Source organism: Ambystoma mexicanum, chromosome 5p, assembly GCF_040938575.1.
Source record: "Ambystoma mexicanum isolate Mex_15411 chromosome 5p, UKY_AmexF1_1, whole genome shotgun sequence".
NCBI lineage: Eukaryota > Metazoa > Chordata > Amphibia > Caudata > Ambystomatidae > Ambystoma > Ambystoma mexicanum.
Window position 1 is genome coordinate 158,752,242 of NC_090930.1, and position 14,511 is coordinate 158,766,752.

At 45.5% G+C, this 14,511-nt stretch overlaps 1 protein-coding gene across 1 annotated transcript in view; it reads left to right on the top strand.

Moving 5' to 3' along the window:
* The window catches only part of SLC16A2 (solute carrier family 16 member 2), an 803,764-nt gene that overhangs the window by 492,132 nt on the left and 297,121 nt on the right, over positions 1 to 14,511 (top strand). Inside the window, exon 2 of the mRNA XM_069612570.1 lies at positions 13,663 to 13,807. Within this exon, the coding sequence (XP_069468671.1) occupies positions 13,663 to 13,807 (145 nt within the window). The remainder of the gene's footprint in view (positions 1 to 13,662; positions 13,808 to 14,511) is intronic.

A 14,511-nucleotide genomic window follows, 5' to 3' on the forward strand; every position in this document is an offset into this window, starting at 1 on the left:
GCATGCTTTCCTGCCAAGAGGATCAACATTTTTATTTCCTCCTACTCCTTGGAAACTTCAATTTGAGTGAATTGATTAGACTGATTACATTGGAGTATTCTACTTACCACGCTGCTTCTCACTGCAGCAGTGCATTTGATTTTCTTCTTGGGGACTGTGGGTCTGGCTGGTGTGAGCTTTAGGCTCCCTCATTGAGAGAGAGATCTGTTGAAAATGTCCCTGTGACTGCCCCCTGTCGTAGGACGGAGACCAAGAGCAGGTGACCAGGGGATCCTTCCTATATATCACTTGGAGCCTGTCGTCCACTGGCTGAGGGTAGTATAAGCATCCAGCCCCTTGAGTCAAACATTCCAGGCTGTTCTAGCCCTTTGGATGGCCGGAGCACCCCAATTACCTATCGGCATGTTGCCCATTGGCTAACGTTCTGATTAGATGGGCTTCCATTCTTCTTGGTGACATCCCTGTCTACCAGTCAACAGGACTACAGACTAATCACGGAGGATTACGTTGTTTTTCATTAGGCCACTTTGTGCATGCAAGGTATTGATGGCTAAGTGCACAGGTGATTTGACCTCTTGGAGATTGTGGAGCAGGAGTGGCTGAGTGGTTACATCCCCCACAGGATTGCTAAGATATGAAGGTCCCATACTCCCACTCATAACCTCACCCTTGGTATGATACATGTTATCAGCGATTACCAGCCCATAGGCAACATAAACCAGCTGGTCATACAGAGATGCATTGCACAAATTGGCTACATTGAGGAAATGCCGGAGCTGGCCACACCAACAGCTGAAATCATTGCTTCAGCTCGGATAGAACTCCACATTCTGCATGCTGGGCTGCCTACCTGAGCTATTCTCCATTACCAATGCAACCGTGACAGCAGAGAATGCCTTGCTCGCTGTTTCTTACTGAATATTCATAACTAAAAATGATCAGAGTGTGTTGGGTAAATGTCATGAAGAAAGTGACCAAAGTGTGATATCATGAGTTGTTCTAATGCTGTACCTTGAAAATAGAAATGTTTGAAAGTTTCTGTCGAGACACCATCTTTTCAGATTCTGTGCAGGCAGAGGTTTCTGTTAATGCTGCTACATGCAGCAAGTACCTCATTTGGCTTTAAATAATTAAAAAATATTAGCATATACATGGTTGGGTGTGTATTTGGAAAGCGTGTCTTATAAGGCTTATTAAATCGGTATGCAAGAAAATGGTTTATTCGAATATGCAAGATGGATTTACCAAGTGACTAGAACTATTGCAGCAGTCACAAGGTCTAGCCTTTCTTTCTATCTCCAAGATCTCAAAGACCAATAACCTTGCATCTTTGCAATAAACTACTTGTAGAATGTGAAAAATGAATTAATACAAGAACATTTCATTTTCAAATAAAAAAGAGATCATCTAATTAGACCCGTAGTCGCCAATACTTTAGGCCCAGCTCTGGATTCAAGTGAAGGGCCAAGCAGGAGAAACCTCTTGCAAGGAACCATGGGGCCGCAAGAAGTTCATGGAACTATCAGTCCTGTTGTTGGAGAGCTCAAGCAGGTGTGTGGGTGTCACTGATGATTAGGGAACAGGTTCTCCATTTGGATCTACTGTTCTCATCAATTCCTGAGCTACCCGGCACTTAAAAAAGATCATACTCAGTTTTCATTGTGTCCTCGCTCCCCCGGATAAAGAATAGGCTGTGAGAAATTTATGACCAATGCTTCGCTGACAGCTCCCTCCTGTAAGTGAACATTTAGTGGCGCTCTTTCTAGAGTGCTTAGACAGCTGGCCGATGGCGGGGCTTGAGTATTTGAATGAACTCTTAAAATTGTGATGGAACGTGAAAATCACACAAAAGTTTTGTGTAATACATGAAATACGATTGATGTAAATGTCCTAATGTCAAGCAGTTGGTGAGAAGACTGCGCCGCAACAGCTTTATGCAGCTTGATTTACGGGGCTCAAGAATCCCGGGGCCTGTGGGCCTTTAAGTTCATGTTCCTTTCTCTGAAGAGACAAGAAGCAAAGCTCTGTATGTGCATGTCACCTGTAACACGTGCCGGAGGTGTAATGAGGGTGTGCAGTAAAGTTATGGACCTACATAAATTGGCTGGCTACGCCCATCGGTTCTGACAGTTTTATCCTGATGACGCCAAACCAGGTGACTTTTCTTAAACTGTGCACTCTTGCACTAGGATGGTCGAAGAGAATGCAGACAGGCAGCAGGAAGTGGGGACGTGGAGAAGGAATAAGTTAGTTGTTAACGGGTGGGAGTTAGGTAGGATTGCACACTCTTTTAGCAACAATAGCTCTACACTACATTTTAGTGAAAATCCTGTACAGGTCCCCTTTTGTTACGCTGCCCATGGCTACCGCAGAGTTGGATTCACCGCCTCATCCCTGTCTCCAGCTCCCTGCACTGACATGGTCAAGAGCATATCAATGAGCGACTATAGACGTCATTATGGAATTGCCAGGGGTCGCGACCCCTATGTGCCTGAGAACCCAAGCTTTCAGATGAGTCATTACCTGAAATTAGCACCCGGCACGTGGGAGCCAGCCAATCAGGAGGCTTGAAACACTGGCAGATACTCCAGATCTAGCCCACATTTCAGGCCACCTGATGGCCCACTCGCCAGCCTGCCATCTTACCCCCACCCTTCGTTCCCTTATTTAAATATTTTTTAAAATAAATCACAACCCCCTTCCGCAACCCCACTTAACAGTTGGTTGTGATGGTGCACCCACCTCCACTGCTGCTGCTTTGCTTTTCTAGCCGCCATGAGATAGAAGAGGGACTCCTTAAGGAGCCCGACCTTCTACAACCATGGCGGCCATCTTAGAAAAGTATTTTCATTCATTGATCGGGAGATACGCGGCCTCCTGTTCAATGACTGAAAATGCTTTTTTTTAACACCCCGGGTTACCGCTTTGGTACCCGGGGAGCTAATAGCATTACTAACGCGTTTTATGGGCTATACCACGTGTAAACATCCCGGTGCACTTATTAACCACCCTGCTTTGCTCGATCATTAACTCGGACTGCCAGTCCGTTTGCCCCTGGTAAAGCCTGTGGAATGTTTTACTGACACATTATTCTGGTACACATATGATTAGGACTGCTGGTACCCCGGTACACCATCATGCCAGGGGTAGCAAACCTTGTGAGCATTCTGTGGCATAACTCTTTTAGCAACAATAAACAGCAACAGCATTGCCATTTATGATTCACCCAAGGTTGCAAATGTAATCCCTGACTCCCTCCCCTGATTTCCAACATCTACAAGTATTACAAGGTATTTCCACATCATGAGCTTTGGTCAAGGCTGGGTGGTGTCCCTTCTTGTCATATGACCAGAGTCAACAGTCATTTGGTGCTTTATTATTTTTATTTTATTATTCATTTATAATTTGCTTAATACTAGCGAGTGGTTTCTAAGCGCAGGATCGGCATTCAAACCTGTGTTGCGCCATGTTGTTATGCTTCCAAGACAAACACCTCGCCCCTGAGCTATCCATCCGCTATGCTTCCTTCTGTTATGTCATCAGGTGGTCAGCGGGCGTTTGATATCACTTTTGCTCCCGCTATGAGTTTGATGCAATTATGTAAGTGGAGAATAATAGTCACATACAGCTGACCAGGACATAGCCCGTCCAATGTTGCTCTTCCCTGTTGCTCTTCCCTGCTTCAGTAGGCAGGTGCCAATGGTTGCCTCCTGAACTGTTGCAGAGCAAAGACATGGTGGGTGGGAGGGGGATCTCACCCCTCAAGTGGTTTTCTTCAGGGGGAGCTGAGCAGGGCTGGAAGCGGGAAATTAATACTGCCACTTGTCTTGATCTGGAAAGTTAATGCTCTCATTAGTCCCAAAGGGGGCAATTAGCAGCATCTGTTTTAGGAGAGCTTATCATCATTGTAGTAGTTCCAGATGGGGCAATACAAATTGTGCTGGCAGTATTAAAACATGATAATCCTCAAAGGGGAAATGAATAATGGAATCTGTCCTGAAAGAGGAGTCAATCCTGGTATGGCAAATGTATACTGGCTTCAATCGACCAATGCATACCAGCACCAGTCCTAATGTAGGACTACCTGCATGTAAAGGCCAGGTCTGGGCAATGGATCCTGGCCTTAATTCTGATATACACAATGAATACAGGCCTCCAGCATGAGAGCTACAGTGGTTATACTGGTTCCAGTCCTACCAAGGAGAAATATTGCTTGCGTCAATCCTAGGACAGGCACTGAATATGTGAATCTTTCCGCATGGGGACAATTGAAATTGGCATGCATTCTAGTATGAGCAATGCCTACTGGCATCCATCCTGGAGAGGACAGCAATCTCAATATAAGCAAAGAACATTGACATCCATCTAGATGTGGGCTATAGTTACTGGCATCAGCACTGATGAAAACAATTTAAACAAAAGTGTGGGAGCCCCTCTTCGGAGAACGAACATGGTTCAAATAACCTGTTCTATTGGAATTTCTTCCACTTTTGAAGGTCTGCAACTACGTTTTCGCTTAGTGCACCCTTCACAGAGAAGAAATATCCATTTGCATATCAGTCTGGTCCCACCCACTTGGGCAGTCCAGCACCGAAATTCTAGGCAAGTCTCCTCTGAACAAGAGCACCATCAGCAACCCCAGACACGTGTTTCGGCCTTGTCGGGCCTCATCAGTGAAGTGAAGCTGTGCTTCTCTAAGGCACAGTGAGCAAGGGGTCCACGTCTGGATTACCTTGGGTTACTTAGGGTGAAACCCCAATTCTTACAAAGGAATTGGTATTAGTTTTGATGTGGGCAATGTATGCCGGCATTTATCCTGATGGGATCCATTTTTAAGAGGAATCTATCGCAACACACAACCACATTATGATATTAATCTTGATGTGGGCATTCGCTCCAGGCATGAATACAGATGTGAGCAATGACTACTTGCATCACATCTCCTTGTCCATGTAACACTAGCATTTTATTTATTTGGATCATTTATGTATTTATTATTACACACCACGGCCCACAGGCATCAGGGCACATACAGAGAGCTGAGGCAAAAGCATGAAAGACAGAGCAGTATAAATCTTGGTGGAGCTACTCAACAGTAGCATTTCTGAGGTGTGTTATTGTTATGTAGTGGCTGTCTGTGTGATGATGTGAGTCTGTGATGTCACATGGAGTGTTGCTGTGTGAATGATGGAATGTTGATCCAAGGGTTCCATACTGAGGCAGTCAGAGCTCCCCTGCCTGGGTGATGGGGCCAGTGCTGATTATAGTCCATGCTCTCATGTACTTATCCTTATGTAACTGTGTCTTAAGTTCCTGTAATAAACCTAACAAGTAATCCAAGTAAGCCTGGAAGTCACTTTGCAACAGTTATATTTCAAGAGTGGATTGCATCTGATGGCCTTGATTTCCACTGGGAACAAGAACAGGCTTAGGCAGGGCAGATTTAGTGTTTCTACCCAGTACCCGAAAGTCCTGGTGGTGCCAATGTGATGCCACCGGTGGGAAATGCATATCTCAAAGTTGGCCACTCACGTTTCAAAATGATCTCTTTTTTCCGGAGGAATGCATTGGATCCAACGCGACTTGCGATCGGGCTGTCCAACGATTTGAAGGAACGTCTGAGGATTCCAACTAGCGCGGTCTGAAAGAATGCTTTCATTTTAATTATGTCAAATTATCTCAGAAGCCCACCTCATGGCAACCGTCATGCTTGTGAAACGCTCTTTTGATACAGTTGTTGAAAATATTTTCAAGGAATACGTTTTCCAATCCTTCGTGAAAAATGTCTCAAATGAATCTTCTGCTGCAAAATGTGCTACTTAAGTGCTCCGTCACACAATACCATCTCAATATCCAGGGCGTTATGTGACCGTTTCCGTCACCGTCTGAACGCTCTACCAATAGATGTTGTTATTACCCAGTTTAACAGCACTCAAGTTATCAAGCTTGGAAGGGTCAAGGTCGCAGTCGGCCGCGCCGGGATTCGAACCTGTGAGTGAAGGTTGCAGGCCTATCTCACAGCTGAGCTTTTACTGGCCGGGCTGTCTAGATAGTCTGCAATTTTTATGGTGATGAAAATGTACTGGCCATTTGGGTTGGTGACCCGCACAAAAACAAAGTTTATCGTAATAAAAGGAGTTTGAAACAGTTGCCTCTTTGAACGGTGGAGGACAGGAGCCTTGGGACCCTGTCCGACATGGCAAGTTCTTGTTTCTTTTCTTGACCTCTACCCATATCACCAAACATTGTGACCCATACATGTCTGTTTTGTTCTGCCACTTTCTTCCTCTTTAATATTTCCCGCTAACCTTCTCCCGGTTTCTTTTTGACTCTACCGACCATGGCTTGGCTTACAGCCTGGGTGCGAGTGACTGTTTGCCCAAACGGACAAGGTTTTGGTGCTATAAGACCACTACGGGGGTGATGTGCGCAGTATAAAAGACAGTTAACATAAAGGGCGCTATTTAAGTTTCATGATCCATCATGGATGGGCCATTGCCAACAGTAAGCAGCGACTGTGGATCTCAGGTTGTGAATGATCATGAAAACTGGCCAATCGCTGATAGATCCACTCAACCCCACTTCTCGCCCTCCATCGCTCCCTCCTGCCCTTGCTCCCGCTACTCATCCCAGCTCCTCTGTTACCCCCAGGACCCTACGTGTAACCCCCTGGATGCATCCTCTTTGTAGAGGACACTGTTGATTCCCACCTGGCTCTGCACTTCCCACAGATGCCTGCAAACATCTTAGCCAGGCAAAGAGGCTGCAGGGGCAGAGAGAGGGGTGCAGCTTTGGGGTAGTAGTGTTGGGTGGTAGTGAGGGAGATGGGGCACTGGGAAGGGTGGCAAGGAGACATATGCTAAGGACCTGTTTTGTGCAAATAGGAAGGATTTAGGCTGCTCAGTAGCTCTTGCTGCAGGCCGGACGTGTCATAATGCTGGCGACAGACTGGCATACCGCATTTTATTGTCATTTCTTAATTAAATGATGGAACAGCTGGTTCATTGAACCGCAGGGATTAATAGGCAGCTGGCGGGTGAGTGCATCTGGTTTTCCATTATGGATGAAATTAGCTACGGGCAGGCCACGTGCAAGTACTTAACAGGGCAGCCCAACTGGGCCTTCATTAATACACTATTTAGACATGCAATCGCTGTGACAAATCATATCTTTCCCTTAAAATGGCTTCTGTTTTGGCCGATGTAATTGATAACTGATGCATTTAGCCCCTTTCATGGAACTCCACTTATCAACCCCAGAATGGTGAAAGGCTGAGTCAGAACATTTGGGATCTAATACTCTGACCTGAAAGGTAAATGAGATGTCAGCAGAGAGAGCGCTTAACCTACTGAGCTACCTGACTTCTGAATAAAGACGCTAGATGCCAAATTGTTGTTTGGATGCCAGTCGTAGCTGGTTGGAGGGATGCTTTGGTGTCCAAGTGGTCTATTTGAAGGTGGGCAATCACTGGCACCTGCATCTTTAGGAAGTGAAAATATACATCTTTAAATCTGGGTTGGAAACATAATATTTTGCACGTATTCTTCAGGTATCTTATTATAGCATTAAGCCTTCGTTCCAAGAGCTGGAATGAGGGGTAACGGCCTGGCAGCCCAAGTTAATAGCCCGATCGAAGGGGGGCTGAAGGCCATTAACACCCCGGCTGCCAAAGCAGTAAGCCGGGGTTCTAAAAAAAAATATTTTCCTTCATTCAACGGGACATCCGCGGCGTCCAGTTGAACGAAGGAAAATACTTTTCCACGATGGCCGCCATGGAAAGGAAAGAGGGGCTCCACACAGAGTCCCGCTTCCCTTTCCATGTCGGCAAGCAGGAGTGGGATGAGTAGCGGCGGCAGGGAGTGCCTTCACCACAGAAATAAGGTAAGTGAGTGGTGCGAGGGGACAAAAAAAATAACGGGATGGAGGGTGGAGGTAGATGGTGGTGGGGGGAGCCGGTCGTCAGGTGGGATGGAACACAGGCTTTGACTTTCGATTCAAGCCTACGTTCTTAGTGACCTGATTGGCTGGCTTCCCCCGCCAGAGTGCTAATGTTATTTCAGTAAGTGTCAGGACTGTGCCTAGAGCATTTCTAACAGTAGTGTGTGCCTGTAATAGCAATGATGGGGGCCCTGCATGCACTAGAGCAGCTTCCAAGTCTAACACAGGGCCATCATCAGAAAACAGTAGTTTAGTGTAAGTTTGTTTTATAATTGCCCAGGCAAAAATGGCACAATCTTTTGCATAGTTGTTGCTGCCTCAGAAATAAAGAGGTGGGAAAACCTAGATCTGTTTCTCAATGCCAAATATCAGGGGCAGATTATCATGCAAAGAAAGTGAGCAAATGAATGTAGCACCATGTGTGCTGCTGAGATATCCGGAACCGGTGCAATCCGGTTTAACCCCATTTCGTATTATCCAAAAAGGTTTCCACCGGGGAAAATGATGCACATTAGTTTATTTGCTTTATTTTCTGTGTGAAAGGAAAATGCATATAGCGGACATTCCTTTTAATGTTATCCAGCTAACATTGTACAAAATACATTGGGCCTCAATCCGAGTATGGCGGTAAGGCAACAACATCGCCGGTATCGCTACCGACACTGTTGTTTCCGTACCACCATACTACGAGCCCTGCTCGCAGGTGCCCTAGCAGCCACCTGAACAGTACAGGCTGACCAAATTGTTGGTTTTGGAAGAGATTTGGAGTGCTATTGGCGAGTTTTGGAGAGTTTGGGGTATTGTGAAGGAGTTTTAGTTGGTTTTTTTTGTTCCTTAGGGTTTCCTGACCCCTGTTTTATCGGTATTGTACGATTTTATCATATCCAAATGGTTGCATGTACAAAAAGTCCTAAAAATGCTACCACCAAAGGTTCGAACACCAAAAGTTCAAACCTTTGGTGGTAGTCTTGTAGGTAAGTATTAACAAAAAAAAGATTGCAGGGGCTGCTGGGGTGTCACCCGCAAAACCCCGCTCACTATACTTTACACCCCCGCAGCACACCCAACAAAAAAAAAAAAAGAAAAGGACCCTCCGGCGCCGGTTCCCGTTCACGGAAGTGAATGGGAACTGGCGCTGCAGGGACTCAGCGTGAAGAAAAAGGTAAGTAGGGTTTGTGTATGTTGGGGGCCTGGGTGGTGGTGTGTTGAGGGTATGGGTGGGGGTGTGTTGTGCGTGTGGTTGGAGGTGAGGATATGTAGGGGTTTCAACGTGTGTTTGCATGGGAAATGTGCAAACTTTTGGTGGTTCACACATTTCTCATGAGAACTTTCCGGCCGCAGTTAAATCAGCCACGGTCGGATCACGTAGATCCGTTTTATCACCTGTATTCTTTAGACTCTCTCTCTAATCTTCCCTTTTTACCTTTGCTCCCTTTTAAAAATAAATGTATAACAAAGTTCCTTTTATTATTTTCTTTGATGACTTGGTGCTACACCAAAAATAACTTTCCCTTCCAACATTTGTACAGAAGTCTCTCTCTGTGAATCCAAGAAGTATTCCAGTGCATTCACCTTCCCTAGTGTGTGTGTGTTTTTACACCTCGTTCCCATTGTGTGAGTCTTGCGAAAATCCCTTTGTTTGTTTCATGTTTTACCATTGAAACCTCACTCCCATTAGGCACATTCCTGTTTTTCTCATGGGGACCTTAGGAAAGCATGGCCCTTTAATTGAAGGGCGTGGTGGGGGTAAAGAGGAGGAGCTTGACTTCTCCTCCTCTCTGTTAGAGTTCAGGGAGTTAACCAGCAGGCAGAGAGAGAGAACCAGAGGAGGAAGGGCAGGTGATGGTCGTGACGAAAGGTTGGGAAGGGGGAGTCGATTGTTGAGATGGGAAAGCCAATTGTTTAGGAAGCGAGAGATGGCTGACAAAGGAGGTGGTCTTTGAGTAGGGGGCAGATGATGGCTGAGGTGGGAGTAGACAGTGGCTGAGGAGCAGGAAATGGAGAATGAGGAGACAGCGCATGAGGAGGAGGAGGAGGATACACATGTGGAGTAGTTTGTGGTAGTGGTGGAGACACTTGAGGAGTACCTGCAGAAGGTGGGTGGCTGCCTTGACCGTGGTGTTGGCAGGGAAGGTGCAGGTACTCCTGGAGCAGCAGGAGGAAATAGCCACAGAGGGGACAAGGAAAAAAGGGGCGAGTAGGTGGTGGTGCTGCGCGAGACAGAAGAGCACCGGAGCCAGAGATAGTCCAAAGCCGAAGGCTCAGGTGAAGGAAACTGGGGCCAGAACAGCTCATGACAAACAGCAGCATGAAGAAAAGCTTTGCATCATCACACAATCTCACCAAATCCCACTTTTATATGTACAGTTTATGTTTTAAATTTTCATTTTTGTAACAATGCTTTCCGTGGAACCAAGCGTTTTCTTTAATTCTGTTGGGAAATAGTCTGGCCTAATATAAACATTGCTCTTTGTTTCGTAATATAGAGTAGGATGATTTGTTTTTTAAAGTCAGGGCCTAAAAAATATTAACTAAAAATGTTATTACAGCTCTTTTTCTTTCATTCTTTCCATTTTGACTTAATTGTTTTTTATTTGTAAAGAACCTTTCCACATTTAAAATCTCTAGTTAAAGACATGTATGTGTTTTGAGGGAATGGTGAATTATGCCATGTACTTTAAATGTATTTTAAAATGTTTTTATCAATGCCCGCATTGTCATCTTTCCTTATTAGAGTGTTGTGATAACTGATTGCTTGATTATGGCCCTCATTACGAGGTTGGAGGTAACCATGGCGCTATTAGCGCCATGGCTGCCTCCAAATCCTTACCTACTCCGCCCTGGTGAATGGGGCTATTATCGCCCGATTCCAAGGTTGGCGGGGCCGGTAATTCCCCATTCACCAGGGCCCTTCCCCTTTCCCATTGAGCCCCCTATGGGGGCTCAATGGGAATGGGGAAGGGCCCTGGTGAATGGGGAATTACTGGTCCCTCCAACCTTGGAATGGACCGGTAATTACTCCATTCACCAGGGCGGAGTCGGAACGATTTTGGAGGCAGCCATGCCGCAAATAGCGGCGTGGTTACCTCCAAAGTCGGAATGAGGCCCACTGTGTTTGTAGTCGTCTGTGTCAACTGTTTTATTTATTTTTTTGGTTGCCATAACTCTTTTCCTCTGACAGTAGTGCCCTTTCTCAATGTTCCTGGAAATGCAATTTGCATCAGGATGTAATGTACTGTTTCTAAGAACATAAACAGTAAATCCAATACGTAAGGGCCACCCGTCGATAAAAGTCCAATGTCGCCCCCATTGGACGGTGGTAGAATGATATCTGATCTTTATTTATGGCAAATCACGTATCTCCAAAGCTGTCACACCATTTATGGATAACATTGACATTATTTGGATAGCCCAATATTATCTTAATAGGGATAATATCACTGTTATATATAGCGCTTCATTCTGGCTTCCTCCTGCTTTTAAGCACTGTAACATCATCCTCGTGTGTGTCCAGGGCCGACCAGTGTTTTGCGGACTACGGACCTGGAATCTGGAACAGACTACCCCTCAATCAGTCCAATCACTGAGTCTCTTTCGAACAGTGTTAAAGACCCACTTATTTAAATTAATTTCGACACTTGTTAGGGGTTGCGTTCAGTTTCACTGGACCCTACTCATTGCCCATGGTTCAAACTCTGGTGCTCCTGTTCTTTCTGATTACTATTTGTTGAGTCATCGGCGCCCAAGTATGATTAAGTTCGTCAGGTGTGCGTGATAAAAACAAATCAAATCAACAGGCTGAGGTAGTCGCTGATGGCATTTAAACCCGTGTCCTGCAGCTTACTCTGAGATGTCCATGGTGAGCTCTTAACTCACAGAGCTATCATGAAGGGGATCACGAGGCTCCCATATAATGGCTGAAGCGCAGGAACGCCCCTGATCACTACTCCATCAAGGAAGGGAGTTAGGGGAAGCACACGTATTGGTGCTTTGCTCCTCCTTCTTACTCATTTCTATCACACATGCATTTCCTGAGAAGTTCTCTCCCTCAGGAATGGCTTATTTCCCTATGATTTGTGGAAGGATGAAATCCTAGTGAAAAGGGCACCCACAGGGAAATAAACTGAAAAAACAAATGGAAAAAAGCCTGGCATGGGCAGGTAGCCAGGATGCAGGCCTTCCTCATCTCGCCCCTCCCGTCAATTCTTTTCAAGTCTTGAATGCCAAGGCTAGGCCTTCCCTGGAGCTTTAAAGAGGACTTCCTTCTGCGAGGAGTACACATTGTCTGCCCTCTTCCCCAGGATGCCCCACAATGAATGACTTGGACAGGGCAAGCCCAAAGTTCCCGATCAGCGACCTTCCGCTGGATCTGGCAGATGTGGCACCTCGGGGGACTTTTCTGCACTTGAAACTCCACTTTTCAGTCCTTTGGTTTATGAGGGTTCGAACCAGGGTTCCCGGTTCCTACGACATGTTCAAAAAAGGAAGAACGAGCACACAGTCCCCAGCAGAGAGGCGACGGACGGAAGAGTGAAAAGGGCTCCCGGTCAACGGAAGCTTCTTTGAAGCCAGTGTGTAGGACAAGTTTGGTCCTGGACATATTGGGCCCCATTCAGGGAATATTTGCCCGGTTCAAAGTGACTTTGCACTGCTGAAAAATGACTTTGCACTGCCGACATAAACCCTGATTCATGGAACTGTGCAAAATGACCCCATATAGACAATGCAATGTGATGGTACTATGCACTCAATTGTAATGTATGTCTTCAAATGCCAGGACAGGCCCCACCTCTGATCAACGCTGTTGTTAAACGGTGCCGGTGATTCTGTGATTTCTCTGCTGGTAGGGGCCTGAACTCCCCTACTGGCAGACTCAGAGTGAGCCGGTCCAGTAATAATGGCAGAGCCAGTAGTACCGGCCATTTTACCAGCATTCTTACCGGGCTGGCCCACCCGTAATGAGGGCCAAGGAGTGAGCCAAAGATAGGGTGAGATAGAGAGACAGAGACAGCGACAGAGAGAGTAGACCCTCATTTGATACACCAGGTACATCAGGTATTCATTTACTATTTTCGGGAGCAAAGATTGATTATATATAATTTTGCATTGGTCATGTATATTTATTTGAGGCTCTACCATTAGCACTTTGTACAAAACATGTTTAAAGCACTAATAATAAACCAATCCACAATGCATTGTCTTTGTTTATTTTCACACTTTGCATTCATGGTAGTTGAAAAGTGGAGGACCTCTTCTTTTGGTCCCCTGCTGCAAAGTTGACAGTTTTCTATCATCCTATTTAGACATCAACATGTTTCTTTCCTGCTGCTGTTCTGGACATTCTGCAGGATGGCATCTTTTTAGACTAATCATTTCTGCCTTTATTCATTGCACTGGACAGATGCATTTTTCCTTCAGTTTACATCTTCTGAGGTTTCACTGTGAAAAAGGAATGGAATTGTATTAATATCCTCAATGTGTTACAACCTGTGGATACTGTACACTGTGATAATTATACATGTTTCAATTAACTTAATGCCTGCATTCCTAAGTACCTACTATTTCATAATGCATATGTGTTATTCATTTGCTTCAGTCTGGGTATAAATCTGCACTCTTTTTTAGAAAGGAATCTCATAGCTATATAGAGGCATAGATGCTCTTCTATTTTGGCTTTCATCCATTCAAGGGATTGCCTAAGACTCTGTCACTCTCTCTTTGCAGCCTGGGTTGGAGCGTTGGCCATGGGAATGATATTCTTCTGCTCGCCTATTGTGAGCATTTTCACAGACCGGATTGGCTGCCGCCTGACGTCATGCGGAGGAGCAGCAGTGGCTTGTCTTGGACTTCTTTCGAGCTCCTTCACAAGGTAAGCTAGAAGAGCTTGCACCAAGGGTCTGGGCTTTTTCTTTAACTTGTAGAATGTGGTAAAACAAGGATAAGAAGGGAGATGGAAATAGAGTTCAACCGTTTCATTCATCCAGTTGGAAAGTGTAAGGTTGTGGGGAACTCCATTTTGTCTCTCGGTGGTTGCCACACTAATTATTGTATGTCGCTTCCTACTGCTTCCACAGAGAAACAGTTCTTCGTAAATGAACTTTGCCAGTGGGGTTCTGGTAACTTTGGTTTGGTATGCAGGCATTCAGTTCAATAAGAATGGATACAGTGGGCCCCTTTGACTCCCAAGTATCAGCATGCATCAGTTCTTGGGAGTACACTTTCTCAGTGGGATTCTAGATACTTTGACTCTGAGTACCAGCATGCAGCAGTGGATTCTGGGAACAGTGACCTCCAGGTACAGCACACCATAATTATGTGTAAGTATGCTTTCTCAGTGGGGGTGCTGGCCACTTTGACTCCTTGGTAATTGAAATGTCTAAAGGGGATTTATTCTCCAAGTTCCAGCATGCAGCAGTTGACTAGATGTGAGGGTTTGCAGGTTTTCGGGAACTTTGACTCCAGGTTCCACCTTGTAACAGTCCCATGGGGTTGTGCTGGCTTAATGGGTTTTTGGCAACCTTTGTACTGCTGTTCTTTCCCTGTATTATTGACTATATAACCATATTGCTACCC